This window comes from Pleurodeles waltl, chromosome 6, assembly GCF_031143425.1.
Source record: "Pleurodeles waltl isolate 20211129_DDA chromosome 6, aPleWal1.hap1.20221129, whole genome shotgun sequence".
Lineage (NCBI taxonomy): Eukaryota > Metazoa > Chordata > Amphibia > Caudata > Salamandridae > Pleurodeles > Pleurodeles waltl.
The window spans coordinates 131662812-131687182 of NC_090445.1; the positions used below are offsets into that span (position 1 = coordinate 131662812).

Here is a 24371-nt window from a genome sequence, read left to right on the forward strand (position 1 = left end):
TATTATAGAAAAGGTTGGAGACGCCTCGCTTTTGCCATCACTTGGCTAGTTTTTCATGGGTGCCCTGGGGTGCCACCTGCCACTCCACTACCCAGCTTGGCATTAGTTCACCTACTGTTAGATGGGTACACATGCGCACACTTAGCACATGACATACATTCTGTAACGATTTCCCCCCTTTATTTAAATTGTGTGGGACAACTCCTGTTTCTGGAACTACTATGATGTCCCCACCAGATTATTTCTATGATACTTGCTAGTACACTGTATGTTTTGATGTTTCATACTAACCCAATAAAAACAGATTTTAAAAAATTAGGGGTGAAAAATGCCCTTTTTCCCCTAGCAAAATGCTTATTTTTTATTTAAGGAATTAGTAAAGAGTCCAAGGCCTAGACCAGAGGAACAAGAGCAATGCATGGCCAAAGCCCAGAACCAACCTGACACAGCCAGCAGATCAATGTACTGTGGAAGTGTCCAGTGCTCATTTGCTACTAGGGGTGAGTAACAGAGAGTATGGTCATAAGTCGTGCCGTGTGCCCAGTATGTACAGGGCTGGCAAATGCTATGGGCAGGGGAAGAGAAATCATGAAATGGCCAAAGGCCTCACTTAGGAGGTACTAAGTAAAGGCTAGTGCACAGTGGATACTTGGCGCCAGGGTCAAAATATATTGTTAAGAAAAAAAATACAGAAAAAAAAGTTGCTAAATAGGTGTTATGATGGTTTATAAAATAACTTTTTTTTTAAAAAATACACATTTTTGTAAAAAGTTTTGAATGTTTACAAGTATGCAAAGGATAAGTATTGAAACATAAAACTGCAGACAACTACCAAGAAAGGAAAACCTCTTCAACTACAACATCATATACTTACATTGAATCCAGATCAGTGTTTGCCCCTACCTATTTGAGAGTGAATCCTGTCATAAGTCTGTTTTTGGACTTGGTTTCTCCTACTAATACAACCCCAGTGCCATGACCTACCTTGTAAGACTCTGCAGGTGGACTCAGCGGGGCCCATGCATTGCCATCTACAGATTATTTATCTAGTTCTCTGTGTCTAGCATATTGCCCACTGGTGCATTTCAGAATCCACGATATTCTTTCCATGGGTCCAAACATTTCTCAGGCTTCTGTGGCAATCCAGTTCTCTTGTATAGACCACTTTTTCAGCCATCATACACTAGTCCATGGCCTTAAGCAAATCAATGTCAGGATCTCTCTTTCACCCCTCCCCCCACCCCTCAGCCATATAAAATATATCTTTTGACTACCAGTGAAGCAGTTTTAATACCATCTGTATTTTAAGACTGTCTCACCTCTCCATAAGCCTTACAAGGCAAGTCATAGCGGGCAGATCTAAGGGAGTACACAGCACTCCAGATAAACTAGCCTTTATTTGAATCCAAAATACTGAATTACAAGGGCAAGCCTATACAGTATATACAAGGGCCCAGCCCTTGTTATTTACCCAATAGATATCTGTTCATGGCATGTACTGCTATAGATTCACATGCTCTGCTGCTCCTGCCGTTTAGTGTTGGGTTTGGAGTGTTACCAGTTGTTTTTCTTTGAGAAGCATTTTTCAAGTCACAGGATCAAGCGACTCCTCCTTCTCAGTAATACTGTGCGTGGGCATCGAGTCCTTTGTTAGTTTTCCCGCAGGCAGGTGTGAGAGAGTATAGCAGAAGTATTGAGAAAGATGTCCATGCAAGAGTATGTACACATGTACAAATATATACAATTATAATGTACCAGAAACAGCCACATGCATCCGGGGAGAAGGGAGGGCGCATGTGAATCTATGGCACTACATACCACAAACAGATGTCTACTGGGTAAGTAACATCTTCCGTTTGATGGCATGCGTGGCTGAAGATACACATCCTCTGCATAGATCCATAAAAAGCGGTGGCTAGCCTGTGGGAATTGCAGTCGTCTGAAAAAGTGTACTTAGCACAGCCTGTCCTACATTGGCTTGCTGACGTGCTAATACATCTACACAATAATGTTTGTGAAAGTATGCAGTTTAGACAAAGTAGCTGCTTTACAAACAAAAGCTAAAGGAATGTTTCCCAAAAGCGCCATAATTGCATCTTTCTTCCTAATGGTATGTGCTCTAGGAGTTAGAGGCAGCTGTTTCTTTGCTTTACCATAACATGTTTGTATGCACTTAACAATCCACCATGCTATGCCATTATAAGAAATTGCATTACCTTTATGCAGTACTGAAAAGGCTACAAAAAGCTGCTTTGTTTTATTAAACTGTTTAGTCCTGTCAATTTAATATATGAGTGCCCTTTTGACATCTAAAGTGTGTAGTGCTCTTAAAAACTGGTTATTCAATGGTTTGATTGATGTGGGATTGAGAGCCTAATTTTGGTAGGAACCTTGAGTTTGTATGTAGGCCCACCTTGTATGTATGGTTTGAAAGAAAGGTTCTTCTAAAGTTAATGCTTGGAGCTCACTTACATGTCTGAATAGTGTAATAGCGACTAGAAAAGGCACCTTCCAAGAAAGAAATTGAAAATGACATCAATGAAGTGGCTTAAAAGGTGGGCCAAGGAGCCTAGTGAACACTATATTAATATTCCATGATGGGACTGGTAGCAATGTATGTGGAATTACTTTTAAGTTCTTCCATGAATGTTTTGATAACTGGGATTCTGAACATTGAAGTATGTTGTCTGTTTTGTAAAGAGGCAGCTATGGCTGCAGGATGTAATCGGACTGAAGTGTAAGCTAAGGTTGCCTTTTGCAAGTGAAGAAAATATCAAACAATATCTTAGACAGATGCTTTGATGGGGTCAGAGTTTTTGGACTGGCAGTAAAAACACAAAGCATTTCCATTTGGATGCTTAACATTCTCTAGTTGCTGGTCTACGAGCGTCCGTAAAAGTCTCCCTACACCCAAAAGGTATGGGAGATGCCAAACTCTATGACTTCAGGGGCTATTTCGCAAGGCTGAGTGACTTGGGATCTGGGTGTCTGATTTGTTCTTCATCCTGTGTGAGAAGGTCCAGCCTGTTGCAGAGCTTCTTGTGAGGAACCTGTGAGAAGTCCAGGAGTGTTGTGAACCATGGCTGACATGCCCATGTAGGAGCTACCAGTGTCATGGTGAGAGATGTCTGTCCGAGGTTCCGAATTAAAAATGGAATGAGAGGGAGCGGTGGAAAACCGTAGGCAAATATCCCTAGCCAGTTCCTTCATAGAGTATTGCCCTTGGGCAGAGGGTGAGGGTACCTGTGTGCAAAGCTTGGGCATTTTTCTTTTTCAACTGTGGCAAAAAGGTCTATTTGAAGAGTTCCCCACTTTTGGAAGTATTTTTGAGGGACTTGAGGGAGGAGGTTCCCGTTCGTGGACTTGTTGATGCGTCCTGCTGAGCAGGTCTGCAAACTCGTCTGTTCCTGGGAGATACTCTGCCAGTGGGTGAATGTGATGGGGATAAGTCCACTTCCATATTATTTGTGCAAGTTGGGATAACTGGAATGGACGCCCTACCCCACTGTTTTTGTACATAATACATTGCTGTTGTGCTGTCCGTCCGGCCCAAGACAAATTTGTGTGATAGGTGAGGAAGGAAAGCTATCAGGGCTAGAAATACCACTTGAAGTTCTAGATAATTGATGTGCATGGATTGGTGATTGAGATCTCAGATGCCTTGAACTGTGAAGTTCTGAAGATATGCGCCCTAACCCATCAGGGATGCATCCGTAGTCAGAATGAGCAGAGCCATAGGGTCTCGAAAAGGTAGTCCTTTTAATAGGTTGGTGGAGTTCCACCACTGCAGAGAGAGGTACGTTTGGTAGTCTAACAATACTAGATACTGAAAGTGACCCTGTGACTGAGACCACTGACAGCACAGACACTGATGTGGTGGATGCATATGGAGTCTGGCATGAGGAACGATGGCAATACAAGATGCCATCATGACAGTCCTGACTGTGTAAGTGTGGTTCTCCTGGAACTGGGGAAGAAGTAGCTGAAAACTGCGACTGCGGCTGTACTGAGGTATGCTAACCCCAGTTGCACATCGAGGATGGCCCCTAGATATGGTTGAACTTGAAGAGGTTCTAGGTGGAAGATGAGAAAGTTGGTTGTGAACCCTAATTTGTGAAGAAGGTTTACAGTGGTTTGAGTGTGGGATTGACACTGCTGTAGTGTACTGGCTTTGAGGAGCCAGTTATATAGGTAAGGGAACAAATGTATTTTCTGTCTTCTGAGATGTGCTAAAACAACTGCTAGACACTTGGTAAATACCCTGGGAAGGGTTGTGACTCCAAAAGGGAGAACTTTGAATTGATCATGTTTTCCTGCGACCACAAATCTTAGGTATTTGGGGCGTGCCGGATGAATGAAGATGTGGAAGTAGGAATCCTTTAGGGCTAGAGCCACCATGAACTTGCCTTGTTGAAGGAGTGGAATAACATCCTGAAGAATAACCATGTGAAAGTGTTCTGAGAGAATGTACTGGTATACAGGTCAAAGAACCAGTATGGATCTGAGTGAGCCGTCCTTTTTGGGTATGAGAAAGTATAGGGAATATACTCCTGTCCCCTGATACTGTAATGGGACAGGCTCTATGGTCTCTATGAGGAGTAAATACTGCACTTCTTCTTTTAGAAGGGTAAGATGTTCGTGAGATAAACTGTGTGCACAAAGGGGAATGTCTGGATGTGTGGAAGTAAGCTCCAGACAATAACCATTTTAGATAATGGAGAGGACCCACTGGTCCGATGTTATGTGTATGTGATAATATTGAAGGCGGCCCACCAGTGGTGAGGTATGGGGTACGGGAAGATGTATATAGTCCGTGTTTGTGTGAGGAGGGTGAACCATGGGTGGTAGTGCTCTTACCCCTGCCTCCGAAATGGTTGTCTCTATATGTCCCTCTGAAAGAACCTCAAGAGTAAGAGGTTGAAGCTTGCTTGGGCTGGGAGGTGCTTTGCCTCTTGCTCTCCATTTTTGGTGTAGTCGAGTTCCCAGTAGCCTGGCTGTTAGCTCTCTTCCTGGCAGTGGTAGCCACTATAGAATCAGGTGCGACCTGAGACCTGATGAATAGTGAGTCAGAAGGTGCAGGCTTGTATTTCTTGTCCAACCTGGGTGGTATAATCCTAGAGCGGAAAGGCTCTTCAAAGATTTTGTCTGCGTGACAAAGCATACCTTGAAGCATAGGCAGGAAATGAATGTGTCTGTGGGTGGTGAGGGTATCAAACGAAAAATCTTGCTCTGTTGGATCTTTATGCAGCTTCACATTGTGATAATTGGCTGCCCTAGCAATGGCCTGTTGGTAGCTAATGTTATCCTCTAGGTGAGAGGGCCATGCAGGATTTAAATCTGGATCCATGTTAATAATAGGATCTGGATCGTAAGAGTCCCAAGGGTCTGTGTCTGGATGTGTGTCCCCAAAGTCTTCCCCTACAAACAAATGTCAGCCTTGAGGGGTAAAGTCCCCTGAAGTGGGAGAGGCAGGAGAATCAGGAGAAGTAGGTGGAGGGGAAAGAAGGAGCGGGGTGGTGAATGTGGTGGATCAGGAGAAGGAAGAGGCGAAGGTAAAGATTTGGTCGCAGTGGCTTTATCCTTTAAAGGATTTTTCAGAGGCAGCGAGGGTGTCCAAGGCCTTCTGGAATGTTAGCTTCCTCTTAAAAGTAATGGAGGGGTAGCCACAATACAGCCTGTTCCTTCCTGTATATATAACCAGTGCTCTTTAGCGTCCATCGTCTCTAATATCGGCTCAATAGGAGATGGTGTAGCAGAGGACTGACGAGAATCCAATTGCTCCGAATGGATGGTGTCTTGAATTTTCAGTACAGACTATTTCGGTGGGTGGACATTTTTTGATGCCACACCTGATTCGGAGATGCTTCTTCTCGGAGTCGATACATCTGGTGCCAAAGGTTTGGTAGTTATCATTCAGACCGAAATGGAAGAGGTCAATATTGAAATCACAGCAGTAGTCTTAATTTTCTTGGGTGCCGGAGGGGCGGGGCAGCCAAAACGTCCTTCCAAGACCAACCATGGCCTGGTGGCAGTGGTGGTTTGTTGACCTCTGTAAGGGCTTTTTTGTAAGTTTTAATGGGAGTAGGAGGACTGCGCTGCGCGGATGGTACTTCGTGGCTTTCCATGTCAGACTGAACGTCAGAGTCCGGAGTGATTTCTGGGGATTTATGCACCATCTCCAACCAGTCTAACAAAGGACTCGATGCCCATACGCAGTATCAGAGAGAAGGAGGAGTCAACTGATTACATGAATTTAAAAATGCTTCTAGAAGAAAAACAACTTGTAACACTCTGAGCCCAACACTAGATGGCAGGAGCATGTGCATCTACAACCATACATGCCATAGGATATACCTTTCCTCCATCCACAGTTGTTCTAAACTGGGGAACCAAAGCCAGCAGAGTTAAGGAGGCCCTTTGGTGATATTTTACTTAACATGGGCTGTAACAGCAAGGCCTCCCTCTCTGTGTGCATAGCTTTGTGAACCACAGAAAGTCATTTAAATTGTATTCTCCACTTTACTAGAATCAAATATAACTTTTGACTGACTTCTGTAATGTGATGTGATCAAACTTATGTATTCCACAGGTCAGCCTCTCAGTTATGTGAGGAAATGGGGTGCATTATGTGGATTAGATCTGTGTAGGAAGCTGGATCAGTATACACTATATCAAAATTAGATATAGTTTACACAGTGTCTAGGGATTCCCCAGAGGCTTAAGAGAGGCTAAAGTAGATAATACTAATGCTCTCTTCTGTGGCAGTGTGGTCGAGCAGTTAGGTTTATCAGAGGGTAGTGCAAGGCATTTGTTGTACACACACAGACAATAGAAGAAACACACACTCAATGACTTAACTCCAGACCAATGGTTTTTATACAGCAAAATTATCTTTTCTTAATTTATTTTTAGAGCCAAAAGATTCAAGTTGCAGGTAAGTATTTCAATAGATTCGTATTTCACACATGTATCATCAGTACTTTGTTTGAAATCGTCATTCAGTTTTTGAAATATTGGCACTAATCTGTGGACAAAGTGCAATTTTCAGAAACAGTTCCTGGGAGGAAGAAAAGTTAGTTTGATTTTCAGCTAAATATTCGACTTACAGTTTCAGTCTATGGGTTTTAGGAAGTCCACTAGTCATGGTTCAAGTTAACCCCAAGCACCCACCCACCACCAGCAACATCGGGCCGGCCTGGTGCAGAGGTCAAGAATGAGCAAAGTTAACGTGGGCTCCTATGGAGACAGGAGGTACTCGGAATCAGGCCTGCTGCAGGTAAGTGCCTGAGGCTCGGAGGGCAAACCAGGAGGGATTAGAGGAGCACTGGGGGGGGGGGGGTAGCGGGCACAAGTAGGCACCAACACGGCACAGGGACTGCCAAGTGCAGGGTGCCAACAGGATGTCGGGCTCCCAATGCTGGTCTAGGAGGGGACCCCAGGGGTCACTCAGAGGCTGCAGGTGAGGTCCAGGGGGTCATCTCGGGCAAACCACAAGCTGGACAGGGAGGAGGGCCGCCTGCTGAACGTTGCTGCACCGGAGGTCGGGATCTCCAAGGCATGGGGGCTGCGAGTGCAGTGTGTCTTTAGGCGTCTAATATCTTCGTCCGGAGCTTTGTGGTCCGGGGGGTCCTCCAGATTCCCTCTGCAGGCGTCATTGTGGAGGGGTGGAGAGATCAACCCAGGGTGGGCACTTGCTTAGAATTACCTGGGAATTCTTTGTAGCTGGATGGACCACCTGGACACGGACCATGGGCGTCGGGTGCAGAGTGGTCAGGACTCACGCATTCGGAGTGAGTTGTTGATTCTTCTTGGACAGGGCCGCTGTCCTTGGGAGTTCTTGGTCCTTTTGGGTGCAGGGCAGTCCTCTGGAGCTTGGCAGAGGTCGCTGGTCCCACTGGATGCGTCGCTGTTCTTTTGGAGGTTCTTTGAAGTAGGAGACAGGCTGGTAGGGCTTGGGGTTTCACCTGTGCAGTCCTTCTTCTTGTTAGGTTGCCAGGAATCTGGTGAGCTGGGTTCAGGGAAGTCCTTAAATACACGATTTAGGTACATTACAGGGTTCAGGGGGCAGTAGCCAATGGCTACTGTCCCTGAGGGTGGTTACACCCTCCTTGTGTCCACTCCCTTTGGAGAGGGGTGCACATTCCTATTCCTATTGGCCCCTGTCCTCCAAAACAAGATGGAGGATTCTGCAGGGAGGGGGTCACTTCAGCTCTGGACACCTTAGGGGTGTTCTCAGCTGAAGTGGTCACTCCTCCTTGTTTTTCTTAATTTTTCCCGCCGAACTGGCTGCCAAACGGAGGATTTGTCTGGGGGATCTCCACTAGCTGGAGTGCCCTGGGGCACTGTAACAAGGGCCCTCGGGCCTTTGAGGCGCACTGCCAGGTGCTACAGTTCCTGCAGGGTGTAGGTGTGAAGCAACTCTACCCAGAGCAGGCTTTGTTTCTGGCCTCAGCGAGCACAAAAGCCCTCACCCCCGGGGTCAGAAACTTGTCTGCTAGTGGCAGGCTGGCACAGACCAGTCAGTCCTACAATAGAGCATTGGGTAAAATATAGGGGGGGCATCTCTAAGACACCCTCTGTGTGCATTTCTTAATAAATACCACTCTGGCATCAGTGGGGGTTTATTGTGCTGAGAAGTTTGACACCAAACTTCCCAGTATTCAGTGAAGCCATTATGGAGCTGTGGAGTTTGAAATGTCTACCTCCCAGACCATATACTTAATATGGCCACACTACACTCACAATGTCTAAGAATGGACTTGGACACTGTAGGGGCTTATTGCTCATGCAGCTGTGCCCTCACCTGTGGTATAGTGCACCCTGCCTTAGGGCTGTAAGGCTTGCTAGAGGGGTGACTTACCTATGCCACAGGCATACCAAGACCAAGTGTTTTGTGGGCATGGCACCCTCAGGGAGATGCCATGTCGACTTTGCATTTTTCTCCAAACCAACACATACAATCTGCAATGGCAGTGTGCATGTGTTTGGTGAGGGGTCCCGTAAGGGTGGCATAACATGCTGCAGCCCTTAGGGACCCTCCCTTGTCACAGGGCCTTTGGTACCACTGGTATCTTTTACAAGGGACTTATCTGCGTGCTCAAGGTGTGCCAATTGTGGAAACAATGGTACATTTTTAGGGAAAGAACACTTGTGCTGGAGCCTGGTTAGCAGGATCCCAGCTTACTCTGTCAAGTCAGCATCAATATCAGGCAAAAGGTGTGGGGGGATGACTGCAAAAAGTGCCAGTTTCCTACATTATGTTATTTATGCTTGTAAAGCATTGTAAAACGCACATATCACTCCCGGAGGAGTATCCAGGCGCTGATACAACAGTCTCAGGGAAACACAACAGATGTTACTTCAAAGAGCCATCTTTTCCACTGTTTTTTAAACCTTTGAAAATACAGGCAGAAGTGAATTTGAAAAGGCAGCCTGTTCCAATGAAAGGGGGTTAAATATGAAAACGAACAACCCCCCATATCGAGTTGTATGTATGTTCTGTGGGGTTAGTAGTGCCTTGTCCGCAGGCTGCAGGTTTCTAGTCGAGAATGCCAAAGTATTCAGGGCCATTCCCAGATCATGGTTTTTGTGTAAGACATACAAGTTTGAACAGATTGCGCATCCTTACGGATAGCCAATGTAGGGCTCTTAAAGTGGGTTCAGAAGGACAGACAGGAGGGAGTTACAGACCAAGCAGGTTGTTGTATTTTACATCACCTGTAGTTTGGACAGAAGAGTCTTTGTCGCCACTACAAGAAGTGTGTTGCCGTAGTCCAGGTAACTCGTTTGAGTGGCTTGGACCATCATTTTATGGAAATAATTGGAAACCTGGGGAAAACTCTGAGATGCTTAAAAAGTTACCACAAGTCAAAGTTACCTGTTCTGTTATTGTGAGCTTCCCCGATTTCTAATTTCTCAAAATAATATGGCTTTGGCACGCCTTCCTGATCGGACAATGGTAATTTGTGAGAGCTATTTTATACTTCCATCTATCTTGAGGGGATTTATTCCTGCGTCACCTTTTTTTCAGCCTTTTAGAGTGTGTTTTTCACTTTTAAGCTCCTCTGTGTACCAGGCCGCTTGTAGTATAGCCTGTCTGATCTTACAAGACTGTAGGAAGCACTACTAAACCAGAGGCCTTGGTAAGGGAGTCATGAAAGTTAGAGACTGCATCACTGATCTCATCAGTCTTCTATATGAATGGAAGTTAGAGGCTGGACTGAAAGTTCACTGAATTTACCTTCCTCCATGGTTTAACCAACCGCATGCTCACTGTTTTTTTTGACTGCCCATATAAATTATAAGGTGTGGTCCACTAAATGTTTTGGGCCCTCTACCTGCTCCAGGCCTACCTTTTCCAAATCTGCCTGTAATTGGGTTCAACTCACTGTCGGGTATATCCTCTCTATAACAGTTAAAATACCCCAGCAGTAAACAAAAATATTTCAGTCTCTAGAATATGTGGAGTCAGCTGATAGACCAACTTAAGGCTAAAGTATTTCCTTGAACTGGGTAGTAGACTAATGCTCTTTTCCATGAGTAGATATACCCATCTTGAACACACACGTCTTAAGCTGTTCAGAGAAATGCATATCGATAATTAAAACCATCACTTTATTAGAGAAAGCAAGAGCTACTCTGCCTCCCACTCTATTGTCTCTATCCAATCTGGCCATCGTATAATTTTTGGGATAGGCAGTTGGGGTATAGGGTGTGGCATGGACACGTAGCCAAGTTTCATTGATGAAAAAAATGTCAGGATTCTGGGAGGACAACAGTGCCCATAGCTCTGTTGCATGCTTGGGAATAGATCTGGCATTGCTATAAGGGCCTCTAATTTCCGGTTGATGGCCATTACTTTTGTGAACCTGCCTATTTCCTGAGTCTTTTGGGGTTTTCTCCCAATCTCACCCCTCTCGGCAGTGCCATGTCTGCTACCCACACGAGAATCCAAAAGTGTAGCAGGAAAATGGACCCACTAAGTTTAACACTGTTCAGTTGTGTCCATATCATAGCCCTCCCACCTTCGAATCCTGCGTAATTCCTCACACGTAAATCGCTGTCTTATCCCGGATACTGGACCAAAAGATGCAGGGGTCCTGGCGACAGTCGGGTGCATACAGGCTTGCCTGCTCTTGCTCATTCCCCACAAACGGTATAGACAAAGGCAGACCCCAGACAGACCCGAGAGCAGAGTAAGCAGCTAGAGACTGGAGAATATAATTTAGATCATCCTGTCCCCTTTTCTCTGTGAAAAGCGTTCACTGTATCCTCCAACTCCTCCAGGTTTAACAAATTCCACTGAAGAGTTGATAAACTTGAGATTAGAAATTTTTACTTCAGCTAGTCAAGATGATCAGGTTAAAGTTAGAATAAGAAGTTAAAAATACTGTTGCCACTTCTCTATTTACCATCACCGTTCCTCTATCCGCTCTGGTTACTAGTACTGTGTACTATACTTACCAACCCCTTTAAGACTCTTAGGTTTTGTTTGTCAAACCTTCAGCTCAACCCTGAGTAGCTGTGGTTCTGAACAGCAAGGCAAAAGAACTAGTGTAAAGCATTTAAACAGCACCAACACAACCGAAGAAGAAATCAACAAGACACTAAAGAAATCAGACACCAATTTGTTGAAAAAAACAAAAAAAACAATGGACTGTATTTTATGGAGATATAGAATTTACATGGTATAGTTAATCAAAGCATTTCACTAAACTTCAAAAACAACTGGCAAATTCAACAAATCTGACACTTAGAAACATTTTCACTAAAAAATTAGCAGTAGTTGTAATGCGGTCACTTGGAGTTAATTTAGGTGACTGACTCTAGTAGGGAGCCAGTCACGGAGACCAGCAATGGCTTCAGAAATAGTTATCTCAGCAGGTGAAGCGGTCTTCAGTCAGTTCAAGGCGTTTTTATCCTTTTTAAGGCTTTCCTAAGGAAGTGGTCCTGATGCAAGGGACTAAAGGATGCTGAAGATGCAATGCAGCCAACATGACTTTTGCTTCGACTACTCCTCTGTTCACGAACGGGGTGACCGACTTTGTTCATGGTTCTCATATTTCAACACCACCCGCGCTCTTAGTCATTAATGAGTTTTTACAGGTGCCAACAACCTCATACTGGCTATGGTGGATTCAAAAAATTGGTCCCTGGCCTGTGCATTTTGCCCCACTCACCTTCACAGTCTAGTTCTATAAAAACAAAATTCTGGGGCCTTTAAATTTATTGTCATGATCCATGTGCCTGACCTCTCACAGCCAAGAATCTGAGCACAGAAACGTACAACAGACATGTAGAGACCACTTCTCAAACCTGGTGGCAGGGGGCACATAAAAACTGCTTATTCCACACCCCGTTTTAACTGTGAAACTGCAACTAGAAAAGGATTTCCTGTCAACTATCCTCAGACAGGAACAGTGACTGAGACGACAGTGAGAAAATCACCTACAATATAGACAGCAGATGGATTAACCATATAAGAATGGTGTTCATAATGAAAAAAATCTACAGGCTGTTTTCCTAGTGTTAGACTGAGTTTTCTACAATGAAGCATTTAACACTATGTGGGTGACGAAGAGGATGAATGGCTCTACATATGGGCTTTTCCCCAAAATAATTAATGTTAATAAAGTCTGGTGATGGAATCTCCTAACAGGCTGACATGCTCTTATGTTCACAGAATATCTCACCTCGGCCAACTGCAGTACGACCGTGTGATCCATGTTGAGTTCTGCAGGCACCGACTGGATGAGGTAGGTTCCTCCTACTGGAATGATTCCAAATCCATTTCCTAGAACCTTCAGCTTTTTAATTGCCCGGATGAGATCATCTCTGTACAAGGATACAAAGATAGAGGAAAATAAAAACAGATGAGCAACATGCGGGTTGCAGTTCCTGTTTACGTCAAATAAAGATGCCGAAAATCAAGCCAAGACCAGACACATCAATAAATTAAAATTATACTCACTGGCTGACATCCTGAGCAAACTTTCCTCGGCCTTTCAAAACCTGCTGATGGAGCTCCTGTAGAGTTATGAGACCTGTCCGAGTACGTAAGTTAATAATGTAAGAACAAAAATAAAATTTATTGAAGTAAGAAGTGATCAGACTTGGATGTTGTGCAGTGAAACGATCATCACCATGACACTTTTTCTGTACAATTGTTTTAATTCACAAGAACCAACTTTTTGCCAAGTGGTTAAGGAATATGGAAACTGAACTCCAAACCTCTCCACATTTTGGCATTTTAGGCTGCATTGCTTACATTGTCCCTTTAATATTAGCTAACAGGATCTCAGGCACAACTTGCAAAAGACTTGCCACAACAAGGATCTGCATAATGAAATATGAAGTTAACGGAGTGCACAGAAATAAGCACCTAAACATCACTAATTCCGCTGAAAAATAAGTCCTCCCTGCCACTCAACATTCTTCCTCCTCTCCAATTAAAGAAGCACAATAAAAGAGAAGACTCCCAAGAACGTATATATCTACCAGGTTTATTCCTTCCCATCAGTTCTAAACCTAAAGAGAGGGCCTCTTGAAAAGGCAATGGTCAGGTTTTTGTCTACATGGCCCAGCCACCTCCGCTGGTTCCTGACCTCTTTTCCTAGACACAGGAGCATTTAGCACATTTTTTGCATTGGTTCCTCTGGCTTTAGCTTCAGCTCCAAATAATCCAATGCTTCCAAAACCTTTGGCACGTCTCTCTATTCCTTGCTAGCACATTTTTTGTGAAGGAGCCACGGATGGCAGTACATACAGTACTACTGCTGGCGTCAGTGTTGGAGGCTATCCAGGATATGTTTAATACATAGGTTGATGAAACAAGGCTAATGACTTAATTCCAGGACTAGCACTGTCCAAATCCATGCTACCGCCTGAAGACTACTTTGATGTTTTGCAGAGACAGGAGGATTAGTGCACATCATGGAAGCCATCCAAGATTCAATGGGTGCCCCAGAACCCCAACAACAGGCTTCATACCTCTACAACAGAAGAAGAGTCCGTTTGCTATGTGACAAAAAAAAGCAGAAATGTTACCCTGTTACAGGAGAGCAAAGGATTTGGTGTGAGACTGTCAAAAAAGGTGATGTCTTTGAAGATATTTGTTCTTGTTTGTATTTTGACAACAGAATGAATTCTGTGGCCATACATCTTCCACTAGGCTTCTGCAAAAGCCAACTGTTAACATTTTAGAGGTCAGCTAATGAAGATATGTAAGAATCAAGAGATCACCAAAATCTGTATTTTCCACAATGGTTTGGGAATATCATTTATCGCTGTTATCTCTGAGCCATCAGCAAAGGTATACACCATGTAGTAACTCTCACTGAACACTTGACCCACTATTGGTAGCAACACTAAGCAGGGAAACTCAGATCGAACAGGAGAGTAAGTAACAGAAAATAAACGATGCCAAACCCGAGGTATACGTTCTAAGCTGAAAATATTGTCATTTAAAGATAGGTTAAGCAGTACAGTTAAATCTAATGGATACTTTTAACTGCATATTCCTCGCCTTTAGATAGCCCCACATCCCATAATAGATCCAGAAGATTTTAACGCATAGGCCTCGTGTGTTAGTAGGTGATGTTTGGATTGACTACTCTCCCCACCGCCGACCCCGAAGTGACAACCGGAGCCCATATATACATTACCCAACCGCAATGGTGTCAGTTCCATTATTTCCACGATTTTGTACATTGACCCGGAGCTAGCGCCTTATGTTTTTCTCAGCAGTTGACTTTATTTTCTGTATTATTTATTTCCAGTGTGCAAGGGAATCCAAAAACGACACAGTGTTTAAGCCTTGTAGGGAATGTCCTAAACAAATGTCTGATAGATATCTAGAAGGCGTGTGTCGGGTGTTTGGGGTCAGGCCACAACTCCAAACCATGCAAAAGGTGTGCCCTGATGCACCTGAACGCAATCGGGCACCGCAAGGCTAAGCTGTATGTCATGAGCACTGAAAGAAGTCACGCAAGGACACAGAAGCATAATTGCTCCTAAGGCTAGACGCATGACAGATTGTCATCGCAATCCATGTCATCGGGTAAGTCTAAATCCAGTCCCAGCCTTGACATTCTGTCTGAGAAGTCACAAGAATGTCAATGTGTCCTGTAGTCTCGCTCTCAGTCCCCTACTTAAAGAGCTGACTCTTCAGTGGATTCTGATGCAACCCGAATTTCCTGGTAATTGGGTCGGATTACCGCCAGCAAGTCCATACTTGGCACCGTCTGTGCCTTCTGGTCCCATTTATGGTTCAGGTCTGACTCCACTGGGATCTATTATGCAGGATGACGTCAATCCCATAGTTTTATCTGACTAAGCCAAATCCGTCTTTGACCTCTGCCGAAGCTGTGCTAGAGCACATTCCCTATACATCTGGCCCCCATATATTTAGACTCTGATAAAACAGTGGATCAATACGTTTTTGGATCGCACTCGGACCAGAGCCAACTAGCTTTCTGTGGTGATGGTGAAGACAAATTCTTACAACAACATGGATGACACTTTTTATATGACCTGCAAGAGGTTAGTGGGCAGGATGCTTCCTCTGACACAGGACTGGTTTCCCATCCCTCCCCCAGCCTTTCTACGGAAGAGAATGCTTCCATTACCATGGTTCTTAACAGGCGCCTTAGGTCTTGGATTTGCAAATGCCTTCATTTGAGGTAAAAGCCAATGTCCTCACAAAATGTTAAAACCTGACCAATCCTCATATGAACCCCAAGTGCCTTCAACAAAGCGCTGACCAACACCTACATGGTCACTTGGACCAAACCTTCATCTTACCCACCTGTAAACACACAGACCCTTTACGGTGCCCTTGCCCTTCAAACACAGCAGCCCACTCCTGAGAGCCTGTGGCAAAGGCTTCCACTTGCAGGATAATCCAAAGTCTTTTCCTACCATACCTCTAGAGGGAGAGGGTGGAAAGGAACAGAGGCATTTAGAAAGCAGGTGTTTTCTTCTCCTATCCTCATCCTCAGATCGGTCCATGCCAGCTAGGAAGATACCCCCATGCATTGTGGGACTCAGTCACTGAGATTTTACCTACAGTCACAGAAGAATTTTGCGTCAATGTGGCACAGCCATACAAAATGGCCAGGATGGATGTGGATAACTATATCATTTGGGCCGGCCTGGACACAACAGATTGCTTAGGAACAGCAGTCGGCATAAGTGTGGTACTCCGGCTCCACACATGGATGAGATCCATGGGCTTCTCTGGCAAAATGCAGGCATCACTCATGAATATACCTTTTCATAGGTCTTGCCTCATTGGCTGGAAGGCCAACTTCAAACCCGAGAACTTTACAGAGAGCAGAGCTATTGTGCACTCCCTTGGCTTTATGTCACCCCAGCCAAGGTATTGCTAGGCGTTTCACCTTCAAGCATCAAGGCCCACCTCCCTCTCAACAGACACCCCAGTCCTTCCAGGGTCAGGGACAATATCCAGGTCAGCAGGGGCAGTGGACTTCCCAGTCACTATAGTTGATCCTTAGTGGCACACTACCACACTGTACAAAGCAGGATTAATTGTTTTCTCCATGAGTGGCAAGCCGCAACATCCAACAGGATGGTCCTGCAGACAATACAACAGGGTTACAGCATGTCATTCTTTTTGGCCCCGCCTCCTCCTCTGTCTACATCAAAGCAATTTTCAGAGGGCCATCTGTCCATTTAGCTGCAGAAAGTTCAAGGTCTTTTGGAAAAAAGAGCTAGACAGAGGGGCTGCCTCAGAGATCAGAACTTGCTGTTATTCCCGTTATTTCCTTGTCCTGAAAAAGGGTGGAAGCCTTCTTCTTATTTTACATCTCTGATCCCTCAACTTCGTCCTGTGGGAGGACAAATTCAAGATACTCATACTGGCCCTTGTTCTCTCTGCCTGGCATCCAGGAGACTGTAAGGTGGCACTGGACCTACAGGACGCCTATTTTTATAACACTGCCCTGCAGGCCCATGAGAGTTACCTGCAAGGTGTACTATCAGCATTTTCAGTTTTTTTCTGCTGCCTTCTGGCCCACTCGTGACTACCACCATGAAGTGATGGTGGTAGTCACAGCGTACCTTTGGAGTTCTGGGGTACCAGTTTTCTCCTACTTCAACTGACTGTTGAATACATGCTTGTCAGTCAGTTATGGACCACCTCCAGGAGACAGTGAAACTCCTTACATTGTTGGGGTTTACGATCAACTTGCTGAAGTTAGTCAGTCTTTCGCTGAGGCTCTCTTTCATTGGAGCTATCTTGGATAAATGTAATCCGGAACAAATCCAGGACGTTCAGGCTATGATCTAGATGTTTCAGCCTCAGTCCAGGGAGAATGCCTCTGAGGCTTCTTGTCTAGCTGCCCTCCTGCATCCTGCTCATTCGCAATGCCAGGTGGCATATGCAGGCTCTGCAAAAAGCCCTGAAGTCTCAATAGGCCCAGCATTAAGGAAACCTGTCAGACTCCATGCAGGTTTCAGGAGACTGCAAAAGACCTGCGGTTGGACCAGCAGCAGATCCCCATCCCTACTCCACCAAGAGTTGACGACGGTGATTGATATATCACGTTGGGTTAGGGAATTCCTTTTGGGAAGGTGGAGATTAGAGGACCCTGGCTTCTGACGAAGGCCCACCTCCATATCAACCTGCTAGAGTTGCAGGCCATTTCCCAGGCGCTGAAAGCTTCCTGTCTACCAAGGGGAAGCTGGTTAAGGTCCTCAACAGGAAAACCAGAGCCACATAGTACTGCAAAAATCAGAATGGGGTGAGTTTGTGGGCTCTGTGCTAAGCAGCCCTGTGGCTATGGACGCTGCTGGAATGTCAGGGGGTCTTGCTGAGCATATATCACCTGGCATGATCTACAAAAATGCCAGGGCAGACACCCTCAGCCTAGCAGATCACTAAAGGCAGCTAAACCCATAGGTGGCTCAATCTCTTCACCACCAGTATGCGCAGTGCCAATACTTTTGCACATTGGAGCTCCCAAGAAGGCTCTCTCTCTCTCTCTCTCTCCAGGACACATTCCAGTTAGAGTGGAGTCTGGGACTCCTGTACACTTTCCTGCCGATACCTCTCCTGCCCAGAGTTCTGAAGAAGATCAAAAACAAGAGGATCTTCTGTCACAAGAGTCAGGCAGCGTCTTGCACCCAGGCCTGCCCAATCTACACCTCCATACATAAAGCTGAGAGGTGGCAGTAGACTGCAATTGATCTACCTCTTGCAGATGAAGATGTAATCCTGGTGGCTAGGTGTTATTCTGACCCATAAGTAGGACCCATTGCAAGCTAAACTGCCACGTGAGTTACAGCGTGTTCTGTCTTTCACTCAACAAGGACTTGCACTGGGCTCTGTTAAAGGTCCCTGTCAGCATTTTATGCATCTATCAGACCAGCTGTCCTTGTTCAAATCACCTGTTGTGACAGGTTTCCTCAAAGGTTTGGTCCACGTCTACTCCCAAACCTTTTGTGATGCCACAGTAGAACCTTAATTTGATCCTTACTTTCCTTATGTGTCTTCCTTCTAAGACGCTGCACAGCTGTCCCCAAAGTTCCCTGATCCTGAAGACTGTCTTTCTCATCACAATAATCTTAGTATGTCTTATGGGTGAGCTTCTCTCTATTCTGTTTGTCCAGCTGCCCTATACCTTCTTTCCTGACATCCTGATGCTGAGGACTAAAACGCTGCCTTTCTCCCAAAAGTTGTGGCCTTCTTTTACGCCAGATAATCTCACTCTTCTGACACTACTTGCCCCACCTCACTCCTCAAAAATGAAGGAGACGCTTCAAAATGTGGATCCCAAAAGAGCGTTCAGCTTTTACATCGAAAACACCAAAGACCATTGGGTGGACGATCAGCTTTTTGTGGGTTTTTCTGGGGCAAAGATATGTAAAGCGGTGGAGATGGATAGTCTTCTGTGTTAAGGTATCAATGGCCAAAAAGTAGCCTCCAAAAAAGTCCATCCGGGTCAAAGCTGCTACCACAGAATTAGCTTGAGGAGTGCATATCGTGGGTTTTTGTCAGTTTACAATGTGGCCAACAGTGCACACGCTCACTACTGCTTTTACAGCCAGATCCGGCGGGAAGGTCGGAGTCCTTCCACACATCCATCTCTGTTATTTAATCGAATGGTAGGGAATCTGCAGTTAAAAGTATCCATTAGAAGATCATGTTGCTTATCTTGAGTAAAATCCTCTTTCTGGTGGACATTCTAACCACAGATTCCTCACCACCTTGCCAGTTCTGTGGAATGCGCTCTTTTGCATCTTAAAACGTCCCAAATTAGCCCCACTAGGGGAAAAATGTGTTTTTGGAAACTGCGTCTGAGTGCATGGACAATGTCTAGAAAGAAGCCAACATCAGCACAGTTGGGTGGCACCTATATGCAGCTTCAGGCGTAACATGACGAGGTGGAGATGAGACAGAGCTGCAAGATGCCACCTGCCATGCACCTATGCAAAAAAAAACAAAAAAAAAAGCGTCTTTCAGATGCAGTCGGGGGATATTATAAAGGTAAGGACTCTGCAGATTATCTAACAGAAAGAGGGTTGTCATAGGTAACTTTCTCATTTAAGATCAACGCAAATTACCCCAAGGTGCTAGCACTTTCTGGGCAAAATTTTACAAGTCAAAATATTGCAAGAGAACAGGCACTACAAAAATAATAAATTACAAAGGGTTCTATGGGCAATGATCAAGCCATTTAAGCTGTTCAACTCGAAGTGTAGTCTGACTCCTAAAACTTTCACTTTGGCTAATGAGTCTCCATGCATGCAGTTGTTTGTTCTGCACTGGCTTTTCAGTGGATCTGATTACAATGTTGAAGATCTGTGTATTTCGTCCCAGTACTTGCTTTAAAGAAAAACAAAAAAACACATCGAAACAAAAAGCCACAACGTGAAAAGGTATCTACACCCATTTCCCAAGTTGATTATTTTAGCAGGAACGTATCTTCAGGGGGGGTGTTTTTTGCTGTGACAACCCCTTAATAGATGGACTATGGTAAGACATAGGCATCTCCAGTCAGATGTGGTGGTGTCTGGGTCAGGTTTTCACCAGGGTTAGCAACCCTCATCACACAGATACATGCCTCCATTAAACTTGAGAGCTATGTGCAATACTGCCTAATTAACCACTCCATCTACACGGGACAGTGATAAATAGACTTCACCAGTCTCACTTAGACTATAGAAATAGCATTTACCCACCAGCCCCACAAAGGACAGTGGGTGCTTACAATTAGTGTCAGCTAGACTTATTGGAGGGCTGCGTAACAGTGATCATGTGTCAGACACCATCAGAGCCCATCACTACCTGCAAAAAAGGAAACAAATCTTATTGTGTTATTGTCCAATGTCCATTTGACAAATTTTAATATCAAACCTCAATATCGGAACGGGCATTTTAGATTGTTGTTTATTTAAATAGCAATCATCACCTCAAGCACTGGTACACATTACATCCCAAGACCTCTATAATTTGAATATATGTGTCACCAAACCCACTAGATACCTATGTGATGGCCGTGAAAACTGTTTCACAACTCCCCCCTCCAAATCTAAATGACGTAGACACAACCCTAGATTTTAGGGAATCAAGGCTAGCAGTCCATAGTCTGAAGCAAAGAAGTAAATGTAACAGTAAATGGGACTTATAGTTTGCGTACGGCTTGGCAGTTACAGAGCGAGTCTAGTTAAGACCTCAACTGGTATGTCACAGTTTTAAAGGGACATCAAGTGCTGCTGGACTACTACGAGCAACTGACGGGGTACCAATGTTCAGGTTCCTGTATCTCAGAACATGCCACGACAGTCAAGGTTTTATGTTGGTGGGCTATCTACTAGATGAGGAGCATACTCTGCTTCCACTAGTTAACACTAGGAACAGGAATTCAGTTCCCAGTTTCAACTATGACCTTAAATGATCTTCTCTCCAGATTCTTTCATACCAACATTCCAGAAAGAGACCGGCCTAAGCCAACAGTACTCAACTAAAACCCTGTGTGAAAATGAAATGTTAATACTCCTCTGGGGCTAGACTGGGACAGATACCAAGGGTCTTAGCAGAAGCAGGCCAATTGCGGTCTATGCAAGAACACTAAAGTTAGAGTCCTAAAAAGCATCTCTGCAGGTCCCATACACGCGAGTCTGGGAAAGCGACAGAGTCTTGTCTGGCAGAGTGACCCTCTTGAAGACCAGTCAAAGGTAAAGTATCAGCGTGAGGGTGTGGTTCCTGTTTTGGGGGCATTAGTTGCAGCTACTGACATCTGAAAGCACAATATTACACCCAGGAGCAGGTGTATCCTCCTATCATATTTTCCTGGGTTTTCCATACGGCTCAAAAAGGTCAAGATATTTTGTCGATTCAACCAAGTCAACCCTAATCAAGTCTTCCTCGATATACAGTGACTCAACAAAAAAAATGGGAGGGTAGCTTTACGCATGGTGAATGAGAAAACCAATTAAACAGGGAACCGATGTATGTTTTCCCACAGCCTGCCAAACTGCTAGAGCTTTGGGGCAGAGAATGAATATCCTTGTTGAATACAAGTTGCCCAGCACTTTGTCTCCTAATTCCACACTAACCAAGCACATGCACTAAAACCAGGGGCGGCCTAAAAAATACAGAGAAACAAGCTTGGTCCCACATTCAGTACCACCCAAAGCCTAATGTGTAGGAGCAATAGATGCCGTCTAATATGTTCTTGTTGACTCGTATAACCAGAACAGTCTGAGCTCCAGACACAAAATACGACAGCACCTTCAGAAGGAATGGAGACCTCTGAGTCCACTGGGAAAAACGCATAAGGCGTTCCAGGGAACATTTGGCCATTATGATACCTGCTTCACAGCCATGCTTCAACTCTGGTCCCTAAAAGTGGACTAGCAGGTAGTCACAAAAGACAGTTCTGCTCTGCATAGCCTGAATACCTCACAACTAACTGTATTCCAAAAAGGCAGATAAATCAAACCTCTTTGTTCAAACATAAACCAAAGTTTTCTTTCGGTGTCCCCTGAAAGATGTCAACAAAGCTTCAATCTAAGAAAAATGGTTTTGTGAACCACCAGTTCTGCTTGCTTGATACACAGCCACAAGTGTTCAAACATGCACTGCACTGCTAACTCCTTGGGACTACTACTTTGGACATTTTAGATTCAATTGTATAATCCACAGGCCACACTCTTAGATGAGACCAACATACCTTTTGATGGTGGTACTGAGTTTCTTAGGACACAACGTTATAAGAGCGCTGAGAACCAGAAATAGACGAGAACTACAGGTTTGCCCAGAGAGTTTGGGAGGCAGCTGCAGTACAGGCAGCTTGCAGAGTTGTCCTTGATAGAAGAGCAGCAATGACTCAGGCCTGTACTGGGAAAGCACTGCTAGAGCACACAAGACTGCTTCCCTGTTCTGCAGCTAAAAAAATAAAGTAGGCTTGGAAGTATTACTCCAATCCTTCCACACTTTAACCAACTAGGGGACAGTTGCCCTGTCCCTTTCGCAAAAAGCCTCTAAATTTCTTACCCGTATTCCTCTTGCATTCCTCTAGAAATTATCTGCTATATCAGATACTTATTGGTCAAGAGGAGATCTAAGGCCAACAGTATCCATCCAATTTATTAGCGTATTAAGCAAACACAAAATGGTTGTGGGAGATTGTATGAAAGTACCATCTTTTTGGCATGGTTACCCCCACGTTTTACCTGTTGTCAGTGTGCCTGACTGTGTTCACGGAGATCCTGCTAATCAGGACCCAAGTGACTGTGCTCTCTCCCTTTAAATTTGGTTGCTTGGACCCCACACACCCCACATTTGCCATATTGGTGCCCCCTTGTAAGTCCCTAGTATATGGTACCCAGGGCACTGGGGCACCAGGGGTTCCCCATGGGCTGCAGCATGTATTATGCCACCCATGGGGAGCCCATCCAAAGTGTATCTGCAGGCCTGCCATTGCAGCCTGTGTGAAAGGGTGCATGTACCCTGGTCACTACAGGTCACTGCACCAGGTCACTGTAAGTCACCCCTATGGTATGCCCTCCTAGCCCAGAGTGCAAGGTGCAAGTAACCTGTGTGTGAGGGCACCCCTGCAGAAGCAGAGGTGTCCCCACGAACTCCAGTGCCATTTTCATGGACTTTGTGAGTGTGGGGACGCCATCTTACGCGTGTACTGGGCATAGGTCACTATGTCCAGCAGCATAATGGTAACTCCGAACTTAGGCATGTTTGGTATCAAACATGTCGGAATCATACACCAAAGCTGATGCCAGTATTGGAAGTATGATTCCATGCACTCTGGGGGCTCCTTACGAGGACCCCCAGCATTGCTCCTATCAGCCTTCTGGGGTTTTCCGGGAAGCCCAAGCTGCTGCCACCCATAAGACAGATTTTTGCCCTCCTGCAGCTTGATCCGCTCAAGCCCAGGAAGGCAGAACAAAGGATTTACTTTGGGAGGGGGGGTAACACCCTCTCACTTTAGAAATAGGTGTTGCATTACTCTGACATGTAACTGGACAATGGAAGGGGAGTGACCACTCTTCTGTCCATAACCACCACTGGGGTGGTGTCCAGAGATCATCCAGAGGGTCCCTTGATTCTGCCATCTTGAATCCAAGGTGGGCAGAGGCCTCTGGGAGCATCTGAGTTGCCAGGTCAGGCAGGTGACGTCAGAGCCCCCTCCTGATCGGTGGTCTCCTAGCTAGGTGACCAATCCCCTTTTCAGTGCTCTTGGGTGGGTCCTCAGATTTGACTTGCAAGATTCCAGCAGGACTCCTCTGCAACTTCTACTTCGACTTCTAGTCACTGGAACTTTGACTGGACCCTCCAGGAACCGACAATCTGCATCCACGACGAAGACTCTGCTTGCAACATTCTTTCCACTGCTCCTTCCAGCTTCTGCAACATTTCCCCAGCTCTGCATTCTCTGAGGTGGCAGCAAGTCTTCAGTCTGCATGAGAAGGAAAAAGGAATCTCCCTTTGAGTGGTCCCCTTGGTCCTCTCTACCAGCTGTCCAACTTTGGTGGAGGTCAGCACTTGCCATCCCACGCATGACAGTACCTCTGTGCACCACGTCTCTTGCAGCTGCCAAGGCTTATTGGTATCTCCTCCAAGGGATCTTCAGGCTCTTCCCTGCAACGCACAGCCCTCTGTATCCTTCTCCTGTGGCGTGGGACCCTTCTCCAGTTGTGCTGCGTGGGCTCCTCTGCAACTCCTGGTTCCTCTTCAGGTAGGTCTCCTGTGGGGGCTGCCTTTTCTTCTGTGGACTCTCTGCGCCCCAGGACGCCCCCCGTGGGCTGAATTCTCCTGGACTTTGCTGGTCCCCGGCAGCTCCACTTTAGCTTCATCGCAACTTCTGCCTTTGCCAAGGCTTAAAGGTGGC

General features: G+C 45.3%; 1 protein-coding gene across 1 annotated transcript in view; it reads right to left on the minus strand.

The window, feature by feature from the left end:
- SNF8 (SNF8 subunit of ESCRT-II) overlaps positions 1 to 24371 on the minus strand; it is a 109406-nt gene that overhangs the window by 49962 nt on the left and 35073 nt on the right. Inside the window, exons 5-6 of the mRNA XM_069237575.1 lie at positions 12971 to 13043; positions 12693 to 12834 (exon numbers count right to left, since the gene is read on the minus strand). Of these exons, the coding sequence (XP_069093676.1) occupies positions 12693 to 12834; positions 12971 to 13043 (215 nt within the window). The remainder of the gene's footprint in view (positions 1 to 12692; positions 12835 to 12970; positions 13044 to 24371) is intronic.